Here is a 23,878-nt window from a genome sequence, read left to right as displayed (position 1 = left end):
AGAATTTAAAATTCATTATTTGCAATGAAAAATCATTTTATTTTTCATCTATAAATATTATTGATTATATTGAAAGGGAAATTGTTAATAATGTGACTGTAATTCACACGGATGATGATGGTGGCAGAGAGGAAATGCTCTTTATTTCCAGGAGATGTTTTCCACCCTGCTAAGAAATCTTCTTGTGGCTCACCCCGTTTGTCCCCGTGGTCTGGCTGCCAGCGCACCGCTCTGCAGTTTGTGTCTACAACAGGAGGTAAAAAAAGACCAATAAATAAAATGTTGATTTTGCCTCTTGCCGTCAGCTGCTCTCCTCTTGCTCACAACAGACAACAGGGGAGAATGCTTCAGAACAAAAGACAATGCAGATCGCATTTTCTCATTCCACGGACTGACCCATATTTCATCTGTTAGTGTGTGAGCAGGGGAATTCTCATCCAGTCCGCTAACCATGTTTTCAGGAAGCAGATAGAAAAGGGGGGTGGTAAAGCCCTCTAGAGATCTAATGGGGGCCATTTGCAGCCCTGTGTGAGCTGACCCATATTTTACATCTTCGCACATATCTGTGTACATCTGTTACCAAGAAGTCGGGTGTCAGAAGTAAACATGGATGTTTTCGGGGAAAGAAGGAATTTAAAAAGGGTCTTAGACCATAATGGACTGGATTTACTGTAGTGCACCTTATGCATTTGCAAAAGCAGAATTAATACACTGCACTATGGGTGTACATATATAGTGGCAGATGTTCAATCAGTACCCAAATATCACTCAGGTGCATGGGCGAGGTAATACAGAGTAAGAAAAAATACATTGTTTCCCCAGTACACTCATATCCCTTTCACATCGCACCTAATTACCGGGTACAAGCCGGTTTCTTGCCGTTCGACCTGGTAATTAGTGCAATGTGAAAGGGGTTACCAGTTACAGCTAACCGGTAGCAACATGGCAATCCGAACCGGGTAGAAAGCAGGTTTCTTACTGTTTCATTGCCGTGTTGCAGTGCAGTATGAACAGGTTAAACGGGTCGAGCTTCTCTGCCACTGCCCCAGCTGTCAGTCACAGCAGTGACCACAGGCGGCAGGCTCTGGGATGTTCGGGGCAGCTCAGGAGGACTTGGGTGCCTGATTTTCTGAGAGCTCCAGAGTCCCCCCCCGCCCCGAACATCCAGAGAAGAGGTGGGGGGTGCCTGGACAGGCGATTCTCCAGTGGTGCACATCTGCAGGCACCACAGACGCACACCTTGATATTAGTGGTATGCCCGGAAAATTTCCAGGCATACCACTCAAGTGGTTAAGTTGCATTTATAGTCAGAAAAATGAGGGAGAAACAAGTACATTTACAGAGGAGAAAGTCCTCACAGAACTCTCAAAACTGAGAGTGGATAAATCAATGGGGCCAGATGGGATACATCCAAGGATACTAAAAGAGCTTACAGGGGAGCTGGTAAAACCTTTAACAGAATTATTCAACCAGTCACTAGCTACTTGAGTAATCCCAGAGGACTGAAAAACAGCGAATGTAGTCCCACTGCACAAAAGTGGAAGCAAGGAAGAGGTAAGCCACTATCGACCAGTGAGCCTCACATCAGTAGTAGGGAAATCGATGGAAACACTCTTAAAACAAAGAGTTGTAGACTATTTTAAAACCAGCGATTTACAGGATCCGAAACAGCATGGCTTTACTGGGGGAAGATCATGTCAAACAAATCTATTGACTTTTTTGACTGGGTGACTAAAGTAATAGATCAAGGTGGGGCTGTAGATGTATCTTATCTAGACTTTAGTAAGGCTTTTGACACGTTGCAGACTGTTAAATAAACTTGAAAGCTTGGGATTGGATTCAAAGATGGTTAAATGGATAAGATCTTGGTTGCAGGACAGAAAACAGAGAGTTGTAGTAAACGGAGTACAGTCAAAGGAGGCAAAGGTTACCACTGGAGTACCCCAGGGATCTGTACTTGGACCAGTGCTTTTTAATATCTTTATTGGTGATATTGCAAATGGAATTGAGGGTAAAATGTGCCTTTTTGCAGATGACAAAAAGGTATGCAACAGTGTAGACACACCAGGAGGGGTAAAACAAATGATTGATGATCTAGGTAGATTAGAGGAATGGTCAAGAGCATGGTAACTACAGTTTAATGCCAAAAAAATGCAAAATCATGCACTTGGGTCTCAAAATTCCAAAGACTAAATATAGAAACTTAGAATTTGACGGCAGATAAGAACCATTTGGCCCATCTAGTCTGCCCCTTTTTTATTCTTCAGGTAATCTCAACCGTTTTTAATCCTTATTTCTTTGTAAGGATATTCATATGCATATCCCAAGCATGTTCAAATTGTTGTACTGTCTTAGCCTCTACCACCTCTGATGGGAGGCTATTCCACTTATCCACTACCCTTTCTGTGAAGTAATTTTTTCTAACATTTCCCCTGAACCTACCTCCCTCTAGTGTCAGTGCATGTCCTCATTTTTTATTACTTCTTTTCCTTTGAAGAAAATTTCCCTCCTGTACTATGTTAAAACCCTTGATATATTTTAAGATTTCTATCATGTCCCCCCTTTCCCTTCTCTGCTCCAAACTATACATGTTAAGATCTTTTAGTCTATCCAGGTATGTTTTGTGATGTAGGCCATGCACCATTTTAGTTGCCCTTCTTTGTACAGTCTCTAATGTATTTATATCCTTCTGGAGATATGGCCTCCAGAACTGAACACAGTACTCTAGATGAGGTCGTACCAATGACCTATACAGTGGCATTATTACTTCTTTCTTTCTACTACTGATTTCTCTCCCTATGCAACCAAGCATCTGACTTGCCTTCTTCATTGCTTTGTTACATTGCCTACCTGCCTTTAAGTCCCCTGAAATAGTGACAGCTAGATCCCTCTCTTCCTCAGTAGTTTCCATTATAGTGCCATTTATACTATATTGAGCCTTTGGGTTTTTGAGTCCCAAGTGCATAATTTAGCATTTTTTAGCACTAAACTGTAGTTGCCATTCTCTTGACCAATTCTCGTTTACCTAGATCATCAGTCATTTGATTTACCCCTCCTGGTGGGTAGGGTAGACTTTAGTAATTGCAGCAATAAGCTCTTATAAGAACAGAAATCAGCTGTAATTACAATGGTTCAGCTTTTCCCAAAAAGGAGGTAATAAAAAAAAAACGGGCACTATGGGGTCATTCCCAACAAGTGGACCTTTGTGTCTGCAACCGAAAGTCATTCCCAACCAGTTTGTCACTGTTGATAAATGAGCCCCATGTTTCTGACTTTATTCATATTTTCTTGATACATGATAATCGTCCTTCTGCTTTTCTCACTCCTTTTGGGGCAGAAGTACTAAGCCTTGAATAGTGATAATGCAGAAAGAGATAAAGGAGGGTATTCAATGTGGGATTCCGACTGTCGGAACGTTCCAACAGAAACTCGACAGCCGGATTTCAATGCTTCGGCTGTTGAGTGTCGAAAGGCCGTGGACCGGCAAAAACGACCACGGATTATAGTATAAATGGCACTATAATAGAAACTGCTGAGGAAGAGAGGGATCTAGGTGTCACTATTTTAGGCAATGTAACAAAGCAATGAAGAAGGCAAGTCAGATGCTTGGTTGCATAGGGAGAGGTATCAGCAGTAGAAAGAAAGAAGTAATAATGCCACTGTATAGGTCATTGGTACGGTACGGCCTCATCTGGAAGACTGTGTTCAGTTCTGGAGGCCATATCTCCAGAAGGATATAAATACATTAGAGACTGTACAATGAAGGGCAACTAAAATGGTGCATGGCCTACATCACAAAACGTACCAGGAAAGGACTAAAAGAAGGGAAATAAACTTTCAAATATATCAAGGGTTTTAACAAGGTACAGGTGGGATACATTCTTCATACAACCCCTCCAATCTGGGTTCCGCCCTTTACATTCCACTGAAACTGCCCTGACCAAAGTCACTAACGATCTACTATCGGCTAAATCCAAAGGCCTCTTCTCTATCCTCATCCAGCTTGAACTGTCGGCTGCCTTTGACACTGTTGACCACCCTCTCCTGCTCAACACCCTCCGCTCCTTTGGCATCACTGGCACGGTCTTCTCCTGGTTCACCTCATACCTCTCCGATCGCTCCTCTGTCTCCACTCCAAGCTCCTCCTCTCCTACTACCCCGCAGCCAGTCGGTGTTCCCCAAGGGTCAGTCCTTGGCCCTCTCCTCTTCTCCCTCTACACCACCTCTCTGGGCACCCTCATCAGCTCCTATGGTTTTCATTACCACCTTTCCCTGACCTATCCCCATCACTCCTGTCCAAGGTCTCCGAATGCCTCACGGCCATCTCAGCCTGGATGACCCAACGCTTCCTGAAACTAAACATGGCTAACTTCTAATCTTCCATCCCCCGAACATCCCCTCTTCTCCCACTATCTCCATCAGCATTGGTGAAACAGAGATCACCTCCACCGACCAAACGCGCTGCCTCTGTGTCATCATTGACTCCTCCCTCTCTTTCACCCCCACATTCGTGCTCTCGCACAGTCTTGCCGCTTTCACCTACGCAACATCTCACGCATAAGACCATTCCTCTCCACTGACGCGACCAAAATTCTCATTCACTCTCTTGTCATCTCCCGTCTTGACTACTGCAACATCCTTCTCTCTGGGCTGCCTCTCACCCGCCTCGTACCTCTCCAATCCATTCTTAACGCTGCTGCTAGGCTCATCTTCCTCTCCCGCCGCTCTACCTCTGCCTCCCCCCTCTGTCTATCTCTTCACTGGCTCCCCATTCCCTTCCGAGTACTCTTTAAACTCCTCACCACCATCTACAAGGCTCTCTCCTCCTCCACCGCTCCTTACCTCTCTTCACTGATCTCTATCCACACTCCCTCCCGTCCTCTTCGCTCCATCGCTGACCGCCGACTGACCTCTCACCTAATCACCTCCTCCCACTCCCGTGTTCAAGACTTCTCTCGCGCTGCCCCCCTGCACTGGAACAACTTCCCACCACCCATCAGGCTTTCTGATTCCCTTACCTCCTTCAAGCGCTCCCTCAAAACCCACTTTTTTTGACTAGCCTATCCCTCCTCCTAACCCCTTTTGATCCTCCTATCCTGCCTCCGTTCCCATCTGTTCCTACTTTCCTATTGTTTTTCGTTCATCCACCCACCTCCTTTTAGTATGTTAACTCTTATGAGTAGGGTCCTCCTTCCTCACATACTCACCCTACCTCTTTACCCAGGGGCGGGCTGGGCCGGGGGGCAGGGTGCTACATGCCCCCCAGGCCGGTATGTACTGGCTGGACCCGGGCCCGGTGGGCTGTCCCCTGCTGCCGCAGCTGCCTCCTCCAGGCTCCATATCCACTGCCACACTGTGCTTCCCGGCCGCCCGAATGTAAGGCGACGGCCCCTGCAAAAATGGCCGCCGCCTTGATGGAGACAGACACTAGAGGTACTGCCATACCTCTAGTGTCTGTAAGATGAGAGCAGCGCAGCCAGCGTTACTCGGAAGTGCGGATTCGGGTAGCGCTGGCACGCTATTTAAAGGTAGTGAGACTAGATGGAAGCATGGAACCCCTTGACAACTAGCAAGTACCCTGTCTCCCACCTGACAAAAAAATATCACTCCCCATGGCAACAGCACTCACCCTATGGAGCATTACATGCCCCTTCCTCCAGCAAAAAGCATGTAGCACTCCATAGCAACAGCATGTCATTTCCACTAGCAATGAGGATGTAAATCCCCCATGGCAACAAATGAAACCCCTGGCAAGAAGCATGTCACCCCTGGCAACGAGCGATATTCATCTAATAATGAGCATGCAGGTAAGCAGCAGTTAAATGGTATAATATGTAATAGGCATTATTATGTTTAATGGGTATCACGGTGTTGGCATTCTGTGTAATGGGCATTACGGCGAGTGTCATTATTTTTATGGGCATTACATTGTTGATATTATGTGTATTAGGCATTACGGTGTGTGGCATTATGTGTAATGGGCATTACGGTGTTGGCATTACGGTGTGTGGCATTATGTGTAATGGGCATTACAGTGTCGGCATTATGTGTAATGGGCATTATGGTGTTGGCATTATGTGTAATGGGCATTACGGTGTTGGCATTATGTGTAATGGACATTACGTTGTTGGCATTATGTGTAATGGGCAGTACGGCAAGTGTCATTATTTTTTATGGGCATTACATTGTTGGTATTATGTGTATTAGGCATTACGGTGTGTGGCATTATGTGTAATAGGCATTACGGTGTTGGCATTACAGTGTGTGGCATTATGTGTAATGGGCTTTACGGTGTTGGCATTATGTGTAATGGGCATTATGGTGTTAGCATTATGTGTAATGGGCATTACAGTGTTGGCATTATGTGTAATGGACATTACGTTGTTGGCATTATGTGTAATGGACATTACGGTGTTGGTACTATGTGGAATGGGCATTACTATGTTGGCATTATGTGGAATGGGCATTACGGTGTCTGGCATTATATCTAATTGGCATTACAGTATGTGGCATTTTGTGTAATGGGCATTACGGAGTTGGCATTTTGTCTAATGGGCATTATTGTGTGTGGCATTATATTTAATTGACATTACAGTGTGTAAAATTATGTTTAACTAGGTGATTCATCGCGCCCTACGGGCGCTCTTCACACCGTCGTAAGGGGCTGCGCCCCCTTAATTTGTGAACATTTGTATATGAGAAAGATGGTTAGAATTGTATGTAAGATGGCCTGTATTGCAACTTGAGTTATAGGTGAAATGTGTTAAATAGAGAGCATATGATGTGGAAGGGGGTGTATATTGTTTTGTTTAATTAAAAAGCGGTTACAGAGTAAAATGTACATTGATAGTGTGGATGGTACAGTGACATTTGTGGGTGTGGGGGGGCTGTGTGTGCATGTTGTTTAGGTGTGTGTGTGCAATAGTATAGTAGGGTGTTTTTGAGTCAGCGGCTCCCCACTGGCGGAGGTCACGACACAGGGAAACAGGAGGCTGGGTAGTGATAGGGGTGTGTGGGCATAAGGGGGACTAAAGAGGAGGGTGGGAGATACTGTGCAGCTTCTGCCAGTGCGTGAGGGTCCAGTGTGGCAGTACAGGAGTACAGGATGGTGGCCCTGAGTCAGTGTCTCCTCCTACTGGCTGGGAGTTAGGGTGCATGAGAGCAGGAGGCTGGGCTATGAGGCATGATAGGAGCATGTGGGCAAAACAGCGTCAGCGACTCCCCAGTGATGGAAGTTACGGTTCAGAAATGCAGGAAGCTGGGTAGTGATAGGGGTGTGTGAGTATACGGGGGACTAAAGAGGGGCTTAGGGGTGCCGTGAATTGTGGGAGGGGCGCGGGGGGTGCCATGAATCAAGGGAGGGAGGGGGCGCAGGTGTCCGCGAATCGCGGGAGAGGGCGGAGGTCTGCAAAGCGTGGGAGGGGGTGTGAATTGCGGGAGGGGGGGTTGCGAATTGCGGGAGGGGGGGTGCGGGGGGTGACGTGAAACGTGGGAGGGGGCGTGAATCGTGGGAGGGGGGTGCGCGGGGGGTCCGTGAATTGCGGGAGAGCGGGGCACGGGGCGCGATGAATCACCTAGTTGGTTATATATTCTTGTAGAAGGATGGTAGGATGTTGCTGTCATTCAGAATGCATTTACATAAACAGTAATAGTAGCAGTAAAAGATCTGACTTAAAACACCTACAGTAAAACAGAACAGGTGTTATATATTATACAAAGAATTGGTTGATGATGTGTAGGTTGACGTGCACATAGTTGTCCCTGGAAAAAAATTGCTACAAGAAAAAATCAACACAGAAAGGTCAACACATGTAAATGTTGACATATGTGTGGCACTTCATTGGTGTCCATGTCAACACATGAGAATGAATATGAAAACATTCAAAAAAGAAAAATAAATCTTCAAAAACTCATGTCAACCTTTTTCATTGTCAACCATAGCCGTGTCAGTGTTTTGCATGTGCCATTTAATCCTGGGGTTGCCGTGAATCGCGAGCGGGGGTGGGGGGGAGGGAGGAGGTGAGGGGTGTCTGCGAATCACGGGAGGAGGGGTCGTGGGTGGATGCCGTGAATTGCGGGAGGAGGGGTGTGGGTGCCGCGAATCGTGGGAGGGGGGACACGGGGGGTTGCAGTGAATCGTAGGAGGGTGAGTCGCGGGGGCGGGGGGTTTGCCGCAATGACAGGAGGGGGGGGGAATCGCGGTAGGGGGGGTCGCGGGGGGTGGGGGGTACCGCGAACCGCGGGAGGGGGGCCCGGGGGGTTGGCGCAAATCGTGGGAGGTGGGTCGCGGGGTGTCACGGGGTGGGGCCGCAAATCGCGGGAGTCGCCGCGAATTGCGGGGGGGGGGGGTGTGCTGCGAATCACGGGAGGGGGGTCACCGGGGGGTGCCGCGAATCGCCACAAGAAAAAATCAACATAGAAAGGTCAACACATGTAAATGTTGACATAAGTGTGGCACTTCATTGGTGTCCATGTCGACACATGAGAATGAATATGAAAACATTGAAAAAGTGAAAAATAAATCTTCAAAAACTCATGTCAACCTTTTTCATTGTCGACCATAGCCATGTCAGTGTTTTACATGTGCCATTTAATCGTGGGGTTGCCGTGAATGGGGGGGGGGGAGGTGCATACCTCCCAACATGACCCTCTCCAGGAGGGATACATTGCTCTGTTTCTTCTTAATTTATGGATTACCATCACCTGTGCTTAAACACCTTTCTTATCAATTACCCTGTTTAAAACAGGTGATGACAATCATATATTAAGATGGAAGTCCACAAACAGAGCATTCTGTCCCTCCTGGAGAGGGTCATGTTGGGAGGTATGGAGGTGTGGGGCGCTCACCTGGTGTGTCTGGTGAGTAGCTGTGTAACATGGAGAGGCAGAGGGTGTCTGGCACTGTCTGTGGGCTCACTGGGCTGGTTCTCTGTCATGTGAGTCAGTCATGTGAGTCAGAGGCTCCACCCAGCGTTACAGCTTCAGACACACTTTGAGTGACAGATGTAGCCAAATATATAAGAGATAGGCATTATGTTGTTGGCATTATGTGTAATGGGCATTACATTGTAAATTTTTGCACCACGCCATCCGCGCTCACTGTCCCCATTTCTGGTGTATATGTGTGTGGGAAAATGATTGTTTAATCCTTGCTGCATACTTGAAGTGAGAGGGTAGGGTGGTGAAATGATGGCGATGGTCGTGGGCCACTTGCTTGTGTAGCCCCCCAGGCTGAAAGTTGCCAGCCAGCCCCTGTCTTTACCTCACCTGTGCTGTCCTGTTCTTCCCTTCCTCTACTTCATCCTCAGTCTCCTCAAAAATTTTGACACCTACTTCTGAACTGATGCTGATTTTAGTTCTACCAGCTATACCCCTATTTATACTGTATTTTTCAACACACCCTGTACGTTACCTTGTAATTTGTTTTTTTGTTTGCTATGTACGGCGCTGCGGACACTTTGTGGCGCCTTATAAATAAATGTACTACTACTACTACAGGAAGAGGAGCAACAGAAAACGAGGACATGCACTGAAACTAGAGGGAGGAAGATTCAGGGGAAATTTGAGGAAGAATTACTTCACAGAAAGGGTAGCAGATAAGTGGAATAGCCTCCTATAAGAGGTGGTAGAGGCAAATACAGTAGTACAATTTAAACATGCTTGGGATAGGCATATTGATATCCTTACAAAAAAATAAGGATCAAATATGGTTTGAGGTAACATGTTTAAAAAAGGGGCTGCCTAGATGGGCCAAGTGGTTCTTATCTGCTGTCAAATTCTATGTTTAAAAATAAGTGTTAAGGAGGCTGAAAGCTGAGGGTCCCCTCTTTCCATGGGTACAAGAATTTTAAAAATCGGCCCTTGGAAACCGGAGATATCTGACTTCAAAGCAGTGGTCCCCATCCAAGCCTGTTAATTGCTTTTCCCAGTCAGATATTTCATGTTCTGTCTGACTGAGAGTTTTTCTGAGGGTATATTCCAAAAGCTGAGACTCTCCCCCTTTGATGGACACTAGTAGCTTGTCTATACTATTCCCAGAACCAGAGATATCAGCCTTCCAGCAGCTGGTTACTGCCCAGCTCCACACACCCAGGGGCCAAATGTAATAGGGTGAGAGTTTCAGAAAGTGAGAGATTTTGGGAGAGTTTTCCCATGTTTTTTAAAGCAGCAATCAATTACACTGCAAAACCAGGTTGATTTTGCTATGTAATTGATTGCTGCTTTAAAAAACATGGGAAAACTCTCCCAAAATCTCTCACTTTCTGAAACTCTCACCCTATTACATTTGGCCCCTGGTATGTAGTTTTATATTCTCGTTGGCAGATTGCTCTGCCTCCTGAACTCTGATCCCCTAGTCCCTAATACCATTTGGTAGGTGGGATTCTCTAGTTTTTAATTACATTACAATCTAAGAAATCTATTGTGTGTGTGTGTGTGTGTGTGTGTGTATGTATGTATGTGTGTATGTGTATGTATGTATATCAATATATATATATATAAATGTGTGTGTGTGTGTACTTTAACTGACCCAGCATATACTGGGTCACCTAAGTGTCCATCTCCGTGCTTTGCTCCGCCCCTCTGGAAACCCCCTTCTGAAAATCCTGCGTTTGCCACTGGAGCTATATACAAAATGTGGTGCAAAAATAATGAATGTCATTAAAATATTAAAAAAATATTGTTGGTAAAGAGATTAGTGGGTGTTAAAGGCATGTGACCCCTTCTAGACAGGAGTCCCGACCTGGCATAATGCTGGGCGGGTGACGTCACTGGAAGCGGGCCTGAGCTGCTGCTGGGAGACACCGGCTTTTCCATTGCAGTGAACTGATCCCAAGTCACATCCACCCGAGTTACAGTTTATACTGCACAGCGATCCAGGCTGAACCCATGTTCAACCCTGAGCGATTGCAGGGCTGGTGTTAAAGGGGTATGAGTGACACCAGCATCCAGATTTGAATACTGCTTGGTAATAGAATTCAGTGATCTTGGTTACATAAATTTGGGAGCTCTTTTAAACCAATTTAGCCCGCCATAAAGTGCGCCCGGTGCCTATTGACTGTCTATCTACACGCTGCAGACCTTTTAATTTGGAAGTGATAAATGGGCCTCTCTGGTGTCAAGAAAAGTGACAGCTTCTCAGATCTCAGTGAATATGGAACGTCTTATCATCAAATATGAGCGGTTCAGATATACCCGGATTTACTCGGATTTCAAAGCGGGATCTTATTGGCTGTCACATGTTTTGGATAGCCAATAAGACCAATCCGAACTTGTGCTAATTTGGCAGTAAGAACCAAGTAAATCTGAACCGCTCATCTCTAATTATCATCTCTTATATATTTAGCCAGATCTGTCACTCATCCCTTGTGTATCTAACGTTTCCGCCCAGCGGGATACACAAACCCGCCCCCCCCAGGGAAAAGTGTTCTATGTGTATAACGTTCTACACACCCCACCCCCTTGACATCACCTCCCCCCGCCCAGCCAGGGCTACAGTACATGCCCACCATCCATCATTACTCCACAGCCACCATCCACCATTACTCCCGCCCCCTCCCGCCATTCGCGGGACCCCCACAACCCTCCTCCTGCGATTCGCAGGACCCCCAAGACCCTCCCTCCCGTGATTGCCGTGACCCCCGCGCCCACCCCCCCTTGATTCACGGCCCCTCCCGCGATTCACGGACCTCTACAACCCCCCCTCCCGCAATTCACTGACCCCAACAACCCCCCCCCCGCAATTTGCAGACCCCCCTTCCCGCGATTCAAGCCCCCCCCGCACCCCCTCCGACAATTTGCGGAGCCCCATCCCGCTAATCGCGGATCCCCGCACACCCCCCCTCCTGCAATTTGCAGACCCCCCTGACCCCCAAGCAGGTGCCACCCCTAGGTGGGAAATCCGGCCCTGGCTGCCGTGCTGCAGGTTTCCCCACTGCCAGAAGTGTCCCCACGGTCCTCTGCACCAGTGCCACAACTTTTATCAATGTCTTGCCCACATACCACTATTATACAGCCTCCTGCTCTCATGCACCCTCACTCCCTCCCAGTGGGAGGAGACACTCACCCACTGCCGGGAGCTGCATACTGTCCCTCACCCTCCTCCAGTTCTAGGGATGCCCATCGACCATCAATGATTTCAAATAATCGATGGCCGATGTTGAATACTTTTGCTGTCGATGTGGGAGGACCAGATGGTTTCCCTACATCGATGGCAAAGGAGAACCGATCAAGTTACAATTTTTTTTAAGGTGCCGTGACACGGAGCATAGCTCCGCCCCCCACACCCGGAAGTCCCGCCACCAAGTTCTGATTGACCCATGGCCTATTGAGTCAGATATAATGGATGACCATCGATAGCTACAACTATTGATGTTTATCCAAGTAATATGTTACTATTATCGATGGCAGGGTGCAAAATCGGCATCAATGCCAACCATCGATGGCGTCTGCACCAATGCCTATCCCTACTCAGCAACAGCCAAAAACCTTTACTACCCCTCATGCCCACACACCTCTATCACTGCCCTGCCTCCTGTTCTCCTGCCTCGTAACTTCCGCCAGTGGGGACCCGCTCACCCTGTGTTGCCCACATTCCCCTATCATGCTTTACCACCCAGCCTCCTGCTCTCATGCACCCTAACTCCCACCCAGTAGGAGGAGACACTGACTCAGGGGCACCATCCTGTACTCCTGTGCGGCCACGCTGGACCCTCACCCACTGGCAGAACCTGCACAGTGTCCCCCACCCTCCTCTTTAGTCCCCGTATGCCCACACACCCCTATCACTACCCAGCTTCCTGCTCTCCTGAACCGTAACTTCCACCACTGGGGAGTCGCTGATGCTGTGTTGCCAACATGCCCCTATCATGCCTCATAGCCCAGCCTCCTGCTCTCATGCACCCTAACTCCCACCCAGCAGGAGGAGACACTGACTCAGGGCCACCATCCTGTACTCCTGTACTGCCACACTGGACCCTCACCCACTGGCAGAAGCTGCACAGTGTCCCCCACCCTCCTCTTTAGTCCCCCTTATGCCCACACACCCATATCACTACCCAGCCTCCTGTTTTCCTGTGTCGTGACCACAATACAAACATTCACAAATTAAGGGGGCGCAGCCCTTATGCCGGTGTGAAGAGCGCCCTTAGGGCGCGATGAATCACCTAGTTTATTTATATAGTGCAAATATACAGGTGTAGCCACAACACCCCTGCCTGTCCTTCCTATCAAATCTGTGGTACAAAGCTCAAACTCTCCACAAGGATACCTGAACCAGGACTACAAAGTGGACCGTGTTACCCACTGGGGTTCTACAATAACTACAAATAAGGACAGTGCATCAACTCACGGGGACTACTTTCCACCGCAACAAGAACTGTGGCAATCATCCCGGATATGTGAGTCATCCAACTGTCCCCCCAAATAACTATTGTCCATTTGGAGTCCAAATAGGAACAGGATCCATACAGGATCAGCGGGGTGCTTTCCCTAAAATTATCCCCAATCAATTCAAAGGGGTCTTTATTTATTTATTTTAGACTTGCACCAATTGCACGCCAGCATCATTGTGATGTAATGCAATATCCATACCCATATGAAGGTGTTTTAATGTTGTGCAGTACCTTGCATGAAGGTGTTTTAATGTGCTTAATTTACATATTTCTTAATAAATTGTTTATTGTGATTTACGTCCTCAAAAGCGCAGTTCCAACCTCTTTTTTCTTGTTTCCATATTATGGGCTGACCACCCCTATTTTTAAAACTGCTGCTAGATTTGAATTGAGCCAGTGCCTGTCTAGCACCCTAGTGGTACTACACACATATTTTTCTTTCTTTTGTGGCTATTAACAAGACTGTATACTGTGTGAGTTAAAGGGGAGAGGGGGAACAATGACCATGGGCTATCCCAAAACAGTTTTTGCAAGTTTCACCCCTCTTGCACAAATATTTTGAGGTCACACAGCGTTCAAAGTCGTGTTTTTCCCATGCATTGTAAAAGTACCGGGACAAAAAGAGGTCTTCACGTGCCCATACACTTGTACAATTTGGGCACTTTTCAGCAGATTCTGACGCATCCGGAAATCGAGTGAAAAGTTCTGCACAAATCTTATGTGCATAACCTCTGATTCCAATCCGATGCGAGATCCCGCGCACATCGGATCAGAGCCAAAGATCACAAGGGCTGCACGTGGGATTAATGGGACTGGAGCTAAAAATTATCAAGGGCCTATTATGCGCAATAATAGGGGTTGTGGCCAGCACCTAATAATGTGGGGGGCGTGACCAGTGTTCTGTTTGGGTGGTCTGCTCATGTCTCTATTTGTGTAAATACTTTCAATTAATTATATATAGGAAAAATGCCAGGAGATATATTGACTTGTACCCTCCAAAGGTGCACCCACAGGATGCCGATGTCCTAAAATACTTGCGAGGTGATGTGGCACTCCAATCATAGAAAAAAATAGCGAAAGCCAAAACTTGGTAGACAACATTTCAGCACCTTGTATGTGGTCACCTAAATTTACCGCACCATATACACCTTATACAAATCATGCAACACAATAGTAACCCCCTTATACTGTACTTGCCTCTTACACATTATGCCGCATGGAATGAGCCAAAATTCACACTATGGCACATGGATTAAGTCAAAATTCACAATATGCCACACAGATTAAGGCAAAATTCACATTTTGCCACATGGATTGAGCCAAAATACACACTATACCAAACGGATTGAGCCAAAATACACACTATACCAAACGGATTGAGCTAAAATTCACAATATGCTTCAACACCATAATGCCCATTACATATTAAGCCACATACAATAATGTCCATTACGTATCATGCCAAACACCATAATGCCTATTAAAAATAATGCTACATAAGCGGAGGCGTAGGGAGGGCGGAGCCACCGGAGCTCATGCTCCGGGCGCTGATTGGTCGAATGGCGCCACCGACCCGCCCCCCCTCCGCAAATGATACCTGCACAAGTTCAGGTATAATAACGGACAGCGTGCACCGGCGCCTTCCTCCGTCCTGCCCTGCTCGCCTGCCGCCAAGCGTCACGGACGGTGAGGCCGGGCGGCGGGCTGATAATCCTCTAAATTGCTGCTGCTCTTCTCTAAATTGCTGCTGCTGCTCGGTCCGGCTTCCGGGCAGCGCAGCGTAGCAGCAGAGCCGGCCCTAGGCATAGGCAGCCTAGGCAAATGCCAAGGGCATACCAAGCCTAGCCTAGGGCAGAAGTTTGTGGGAACAGGAGATAGACTGAGAAGCAGGCAGCTGCGCCCGACACCAACAGCGCCCGCCCGCATGGTGGACATGTCCCCGGCCACACACAGCCACCGCACGCTGTTTGGGCAGCGCCCGACACCAACAGCACCTGCTCTGCATGCAGTTGACTCTCCCCCCTCACCCCCTGCCTCGAACAGCCGCCGCCGCCGCACACCGGGAGGTTAACGACAGGCAACCTCCCCCCACAGGAGCGTGCCACCTCACACAGCGATTCGGGGAAGACTTTCACACAGAGTAGCAGCGCACTGAACTCTCTTCACATGAGAGGTCGCTGCTACAACCAACCACTGACTGCACCCTTAAGCATAATGTTCTCTCCAGGACTGCTGGAGTGACTGATCCTCCCTCCTCTGCAGCGCTGATGCCTATGGATGGCTTCTATTAGGTATGAATAAATAAGTTATATATTCTCATAAAGATATTTTATATATATATATCATCATGGCCTTCCCACCCTACCTAAGTCAATTCCTGGCCTTACTTACCTCTGTCATGCCTCCATTCTGATATATATATATATATATATACTGGAAATATAAGCGACACTCCACCGTTAGAAATAAGAGCCCAGACACGGGTCGCTGAGTTCAATGTTTCAGTTGCAAACATACCATTTTCATCAGGAACTAAGTGACCTGTGTCTGGGCTCTTATTTCTATCTATCTGTCGCTTATATTGCCACTATCTTTGGGGACTGTACCTGTATCATTTCCATGAGGGCACCCAGGTGAATATATTTTTGGGTTTGTGGAGAGTCAGTCTGTGTGCTTTTATATATAATATATATTCAGGGGAAAATCTCTGGCTTCTGCTGCCGCCCCGGCCCTGCTGGGTGCTGTATATATCTTTATTCTTTATCTGTATATATATTTACAGCTGTCAGCATCTTTATATAGCGCAGCAGATTCCGTCAGCATCTTATATAGCGCAGCAAATTCCGTTACAGCGTCTTATATAGCGCAGCAGATTCCGTTACAGCGTCTTATATAGCGCAGCAGATTCCGTTACAGCGTCTTATATAGCGCAGCAGATTCTGTTACAGTGTCTTATATAGCGCAGCAGATGCCGTTACAGTGTCTTATATAGTGCAGCAGATTCCGTTACAGCGTCTTATATAGCGCAGCAGATTCCGTTACAGCGTCTTATATAGCGCAGCAGATTCCGTTACAGCGTCTTATATAGTGCAGCAGATTCCGTTACAGTGTCTTATATAGCGCAACAGATTCCGTTACAGTCTTATATAGCGCAGCAGATTCCGTTACAGTGTCTTATATAGCGCAGCAGATTCTGTTACAGCGTCTTATATAGCGCAGCAGATTCCGTTACAGTGTCTTATATAGCGCAGCAGATTCCGTTACAGTGTCTTATATAGCGCAGCAGATTCCGTTACAGTCTTATATAGTGCAGCAGATTCCGTTACAGTGTCTTATATAGCGCAGCAGATTCTGTTACAGCGTCTTATATAGCGCAGCAGATTCCGTTACAGTGTCTTATATAGCGCAGCAGGTTCCGTTACAGTGTCTTATATAGCGCAGCAGATTCCGTTACAGTGTCTTATATAGTGCAGCAGATTCTGTTACAGTGTCTTATATAGCGCAGCAGATTCCGTTACAGTGTCTTATATAGCGCAGCAGATTTCTTTACAGTGTCTTATACAGTGCAGCAGATTCCGTTACAGTGTCTTATATAGTGCAGCAGATTCTGTTACAGCTTCTTATTTAGCGCAGCAGATTCCGTTACAATGTCTTATATAGTGTCTTATTTTTTAAGTTTTTTTTTTTCAAATGTAACATGCCAACACATGCTATCCTACCCCCAATTCATTACCGGAGTTGGGGGGTGCGAAATATGCCCTTGCTCCGGGCAACATGGCACCTAGCTACACCACTGTACATAAGTGCTGCTTACCTACATGCTTATTGCCAGGGGTTCCATGCTCATTAAAAAGGGTTCCATGCTCATTGCCATGTGGGATTACATGCTCATTGCCAAGGGGGAATATATGCTCACGGTAACTGGGGGACAGCCGCCACCGGCCAGAAATGACAGCCATTGACAGCCAGGCAGAGAGCAGGGGGCTTCCCGGCTGTATTCAGGGCACTGCAGGTCCCGGCTATTTGAAATAATACCCCTTTCACATCTGAAAATGCAGGGACTTACCAGGAAATATGGTCCCAGGATCATGCAGGGACATTCCCGGGCTGGCCCCTTTTACACCAGCCTAGTCCCTGCTTTTTCTGGTGTGAGGGGGAGATTAAACCTGGTTGGTTAAACCCCTTTAACCAACCAGCTATATCTTCAGAATCAACTGACCCATTTACATGAGTAATTTTTTGAGTGGGCTTCGAATGATTTTGGTCCCGTAAAACTGAGCCATTTGGTTCCAAAGAATTCTGCCCTCAAACAACATTACATTTCAGAAATAAAAAAAATCGGTTTACCCGCAGTATGTCCGGAACCAATTGACTCATATGGACCAGCCTGGTATCAAATTGAAGGCCCAGCAATTTGGGTTCGACTGAGATCAATCTCCAGCTTCTGTAATGCAGGAGGGGGAACTGGCAGCCGTTGGAACCGGGTGAGGGTCGGAATTAGCGGGTCCCATGTTATCCTATGGGGAAAACGCTACAGGTTTGCCTGGTGGTATCTCCGGTTCCCGGGGGGCTAGCGACACGGGGCCTGGCTCATTGGAAAGCCCCGGCCCTTGGCTACAAAATGGGCCTATTTGGAGAGTGGGCCTGGAGCTGTAGCTCCATCAGGCCTATTGTTAATCCGGCCCTGGTTACCTGCTTCTTTTCTTTGGTTATTTACTACAAAGACTTCTCCCTACATTATATTACCATGCTCTGCATGTCTGCTGCACACTGTTGGCTGACATAACATAAGTTATTAGTGTGCGTCGCTGTCATCAAAGTTGCCAAACATTACCAGCAGTTACCGACAGACATTGGAAACTAAAACACTTTTTTTACAAGCAACAATTAAAATAAAGTAAAGCGCAGAAAAAATCCCTCATCCTAATACTACACACAGAATTGCCATACAATATTTTGTGTAAGGTGGTGTTCCCTTTACTAAGCCTCTCTGATCCTCTTTCTGCTCTAGAACCTCCTGACTTTTCGACCTGCATAAATATCTGAATAAGATCATTGGGAGTAAAATTCCAGTTTTCAGTATTAAATGATTTTCATGGTTTGGCAACAAGGGGGTTATTCTAGTTCACTCGGAAAGGCACAATCACTCTCTAATGGACAAAACCATATGCACTGCAGGTGGGGCTGATGTAACATGTGCAGAGAGGGTTAGATTTTGGTGTTTTATTGTTTCTGTGCAGGATAAATACTGGCTGCTTTATTTTTACACTGCAATATAGATATCAGTTTGAAGTACAAACCCCACCCAAATCTAACTCTTTCTGCACATGTTACATCATCCCCACCTGCAGTGCACATGTTTTTTTCCATTAAAGAGTGATTGTGCCTTTCCGAGTGAACTAGAATAACCCCCTAAGTGCGGAATTTGCAGAATAGCGCAAGTCCTTAACCCCTTCACTGGTAATCCCAAGAATTTTCCGGGCTATGCTTTAATGCCCAGGACATTTTTGGGATTGCCAGTGTTTAGCACCGGGCAGCGCTGCTGAGTTCATAGCTGGCTTCAGCGCTGCCCGGCTCCCTCTCCCTCTCCACCGCCGCGCCCCGGCTCACAAACACACACACACACCCCCGGCTGCTGCATTACAGCCTGCGGCACCGGCTTATGACAGGCCGGGTTGCCGCATGTAGGGACAGGGCAACAGCTGATTGACGGTTCAGCGGGACACAGCGGTGGTTTTTATTTAGAGAGCCCTCCCCAGAAAAAACTCGCACAGTGGGGAGAATCCCTAAAAAAAAATAACACCACTAAAGGGTTAAACTACAGTCGCATTCCGGAAAATGCGACCGCAGTGTAAGTGCTGGCATCAAAATGGGCGTCAAAATGGCATTGGGGGCATTTTAAACACTCTCTCTTCTTTTAAATTTTTTTTTTAAATGTTTTACCTTTTTTATATATTTTTTCCATTATTTGGACTGTATAAGGCCTTTTTTGGGGATTTTTTTCTCAGTTATTTTGGACTCTTGTAATTCTGTGCCCGGACACACATACTGTGAATGCGATCTGGTTTGTATCCATGTTGTCTGGATGGTTCTTGTACATTAAACATACATTTTTATCATACCTGGGAATACCCCATTTTTTTATTTTACTTGAAAAGTACTGCAAAGGCTATTAACACTCTGGAGACAAAAGAAACCTTGAGTAATGGTACGCTATATTTAAGCTTGAAGCTGTCTATTTAAAGTTACTATACAGGAGGTGTAGAGAGGTGTGAGAGTCAAAAGAAACCTTGATGTGGGTCATACCATTGCATGGTACGCTATACCTGTTTAAAGCTGTCCATTAATATAGAAGGTTTTGGGAGGAACTCCAAAAGATACCTTTATGTGAGGAACACCATTATACACTGTGTGAGTACGCAGCATTTAAAACCGTACATCTGATATATGAAAGTAATAAAAGAAACCTCGGTACTTGTTTCCTAGAACGGCCACAACGATTTAGATCGTTGTGGTCGTAAGATAAAAAATCGGATCGATCGCATCGCATGCGATTTGGTCGCATACGATGCGACCGATCCGATCGACCGATTTTTCACCCGATTTTTTTTTTTTTTTCACCAGATTTGTTTAAATTGCCCCCCCAAATGTTAATAAGTGTGCTAGACCCCACGATAGACGTGAACCCGAAGCGTGGCGAGCGCAGCGAGCCCGCGAGGGGCGGCGGTGCGCGTCCTCCGACCTTTTCATTCCCCTACTATCCACTAGGGCGTGGAGTGAGAATATAATAGTGTGGCGAGCGCAGCGAGCCACCGAGCCCGAAGCGTGGCGAGCGCAGCGAGCCCCGCGAGGGGACGCGTCTAACTTCACAGGTATACGCGTCCCCTCGCGGGGCTCGCTGCGCTCGCCACGCTTCGGGCTCGGTGGCTCGCTGCGCTCGCCACACTATTATATTCTCACTCCACGCCCTAGTGGATAGTAGGGGAATGAAAAGGTCGGAGGACGCGCACCGCCGCCCCTCGCGGGCTCGCTGCGCTCGCCACGCTTCGGGTTCACGTCTATCGTGGGGTCATGGCGGGCACATAAAAAATGTGCCCATTTCACCTTTTTTATCATTTTTCCCTATGTGAGATGGACTTAATCAAGTCCATCTCATCTTGTGCCATTATAATGGCACAAGACCGACCGATTTCAATGTTAAAAGATTTTTTAACATTGAAGTCTATGGAAAAATCGGGTCAATCGGTCGGTCGCATCGCGGCCGATTTTAATTGGTCGCGACCGACCGATTGACCCGATTTCTGTCAATCAAAGTGAAAAAATTGTAAAAAATCGGCCACATCGTGAGGATCGTGTCCCTTAATTAAGAGCCACGATCACTCACGATTGTGGCCGTTCTAGGAAACAAGTACCGAAACCTCTTTTCACTTGCCTACCCCTCACGTGGAGGTGAGAGAGGTACTCCTGGAAAAGAAACCTCTATGGGCCTTATTCTGATCGGTGCGGCCCGATCAGAATATGCGGCCGCGACCGTGCAGGCGAATCCCCGCCTTCCATACGGATCGCCACCTGCCGTCCGTACGCGGATATGTGGCGATCCGCATGAAATTGGACGGGGATACGCCTCCTCCGTCTTGGGAGCAGCCCCTGCATTCGATGGTCGCCGAACATCGAATGCAGGGCCGCACGCTCCACCAGGTCCCGCCACACAAGACCACACGGACACTTGTCCGTGTGAAATCATGTATGGGGGCGGGCAGCTGACATCCGGCGATGTCAGATGCCCGCCCCGTACCCACGCGTCACGGCCTCATTACCATGCATACGCCCCGCGTTTGCATGGGAACGCCCATGAAACGCGGGGCGTATGCATAGGGTAATGAGGCTAAGTAGCCCCTCTACGCCCCTCTACGCCCCCTGTGCGGCGTATAAAGAATCTGTGCGGCGAAATCGCCTGCACATGCGCAGAGTGACCTCTGCACATGCGCAGACGATCAACATCGGCGGTCCGTCCGCATGCGGGAATATCCGCACCGATCAGAATAAGGGCCTATGTGCGGAGTCAAAACCACATCTACTGTGAGCGGGGTGCGCCTCCTAAAAAACCACCATTTAAAGTTACCTCTACGTATTTCTGCACCCCTCATTTAGAGGGGAGCGAGATACACCCACACATCTATTCTTCTCTTGATTTACTTAATCCATCCAATATATGTTAATTGTACACTCCCCTCACATTGTTTTATTTATGCTTTTTCACGTATATCGAGTGAACATCATCACATTGGAGCACAAGGAATAACTCCTCACATTGGAATATTGACTACAAAAGCAACACACCGACCACGTAACTTTTCCACTAAAAGAACTTTATTTCACCGAAGGACCCACCGCCATCGTCAAAAGGGACGTATTATATCTTTATTGTAGTTTTTGCATAGTACACTTTTGTATATTGATTTACAGCATCATTATTTGTGCCACCAGATCACTACCACCCCCTTTTTTTTTTGCTTTGAACTAGTTTGGTGACTGGTGCTGGGTTATGAATCGATTAACAGATTTTCCTGAATTCCAAAAAGTTTTTCCAAAAGCTAACATTTACCCGAATTATTGGAAATTAAATGGGTCTGGATTAACCTAACTTTGATGAATCCTATGCTGCTTTCCAACTGCCAAGCCGTTTAAAGAACCGGTATTTTTAAACAGTATTTAAAACGGCATTAGCTTTCACATTGCAGTAGATTACCGTTTTAAATACTGTTTAAGTACCATTAACATTGCAGTAATACCGTTTAAACCCCTTTTGTCCCTTGGTACCTGTACTGCTCCCCTCCCCCCCGTACCTGCCAGCTGGTACCCTCGCTTCCCCCCCCTGCCCTGGTACCCCCTTCCCCCCTGCCCTGGTACCACCCTCCCCCCCTGCCCTGGTAGCTTGCTCCCCCTCCCCCCTCCCCTGGTACCTTGCAGCTGGTACCTTGCATCCGGGCAGCAGGGTAGGCAGCGGGCAGAGTCAGCAGGTCCCAGACTGACTGCTGAAAGCATCATGCAGGAGGACGCTGGTGCACAGACATATAGGTATGTCTTTTTGGATGAAAATGTGCAATGTGCAGGAAGATGGGTTAATGAATGCAGGCCAGATAGAGTGTTGCATGAATTAGACAGGTATATGGGGGTGCTGTATGAATGGGACAGGTATATGGGGGTGCTGTGTGAATGGGTCTGGTATATGGGGGTGCTGTATGAATGGGACAGGTATATATGGAAGCTGTATGAATGGGACAGGTATATAGGGGTGCTGTATGAATGGGACAGGTATATGGGGGTGCTGTATGAATAGGACAGGTATAAAGGGGAGCTGTATGAATGGGTCAGGTATATGGGGGTGCTGTGTGAATGGGTCAGGTATATGGGGGTGCTGTATGAATGGATCAGGTATATGGGGGTGCTGTATGAATGGGACAGGTATATGGGGGTGCTGTATGAATGGGACAGGTATATGGGGGTGCTGTATGAATGGGACAGGTATATGGGGGTGCTGTATGAATGGGTCAGGTATATGGGGGTGCTGTATGAATGGGACAGGTATATAGGGACGCTGTATGAATGGGACAGGTATATGGGGTGCTGTATGAATGGGACAGGTATATGGGGGTGCTGTGTGAATGGGACAGGTATATGGGGGTGCTGTATGAATGGGTCAGGTATATGGGGGTGCTGTATGAATGGGTCAGGTATATGGGGGTGCTGTGTGAATGGGTCAGGTATATGGGGGTGCTGTATGAATGGGTCAGGTATATGGGGGTGCTGTATGAATGGGACAGGTATATGGGGGGGCTGTATGAATAGGACAGGTATATAGGGGCGCTGTATGAATGGGACAGGTATATAGGGGAGCTGCATGAATGGGACAGGTATATGGGGTGCTGTATAATTGGGACAGGTATATAGGGGATCTGTATGAATGGGAAATGTATATAGGGGAGCTGTATGAATGGGTCAGGTATATGTGGGTTCTGTATGAATGGGACAGGTACATGGGGGTGCTGTATAAATGGGACAGGTATATAGGAGAGCTGTATAAATGGGACAGGTATATGGGGTGCTGTATAAATGGGACAGGTATATACGGGATCTGTATGAATGGGAAATGTATATAGGGGAGCTGTATAAATGGGACAGGTATATGGGGGAGCTGTATAAATGGGACAGGTATATAGGGGAGCTGTATAAAAGGGACAGGTATATAGGGGAGCTGTATAAATGGGACAGGTATATAGGGGAGCTGTATAAATGGGACAGGTATATAGGGGAGCTGTATAAATGGGACAGGTATATAGGGGAGCTGTATGAATGGGACAGGTATATAGGGGAGCTGTATAAATGGGACAGGTATATAGGGGAGCTGACATCAGCACCCGCCCCCCTGTTCGACCATCTCCGACGGCAATTAAAGTCAGTTCAGACTGACTTTTATTACTGAAGTG

At 47.2% G+C, this 23,878-nt stretch overlaps 1 protein-coding gene across 1 annotated transcript in view; it reads right to left on the bottom strand.

Moving 5' to 3' along the window:
- LCA5L (lebercilin LCA5 like) overlaps positions 1-23,878 on the bottom strand; it is a 93,791-nt gene continuing 69,913 nt past the window's right edge. The window contains exon 8 of the mRNA XM_083171687.1: positions 1-244. Within this exon, the coding sequence (XP_083027813.1) occupies positions 45-244 (200 nt within the window). The 3' untranslated portion in view covers positions 1-44. The remainder of the gene's footprint in view (positions 245-23,878) is intronic.

The sequence above is a fragment of the Crinia signifera genome, chromosome 2, assembly GCF_055691185.1.
Source record: "Crinia signifera chromosome 2, ASM5569118v1, whole genome shotgun sequence".
NCBI lineage: Eukaryota > Metazoa > Chordata > Amphibia > Anura > Myobatrachidae > Crinia > Crinia signifera.
The sequence above is the reverse complement of the archived record's forward strand: the minus strand, read 5'-3'. Positions and strand labels throughout refer to the sequence as shown.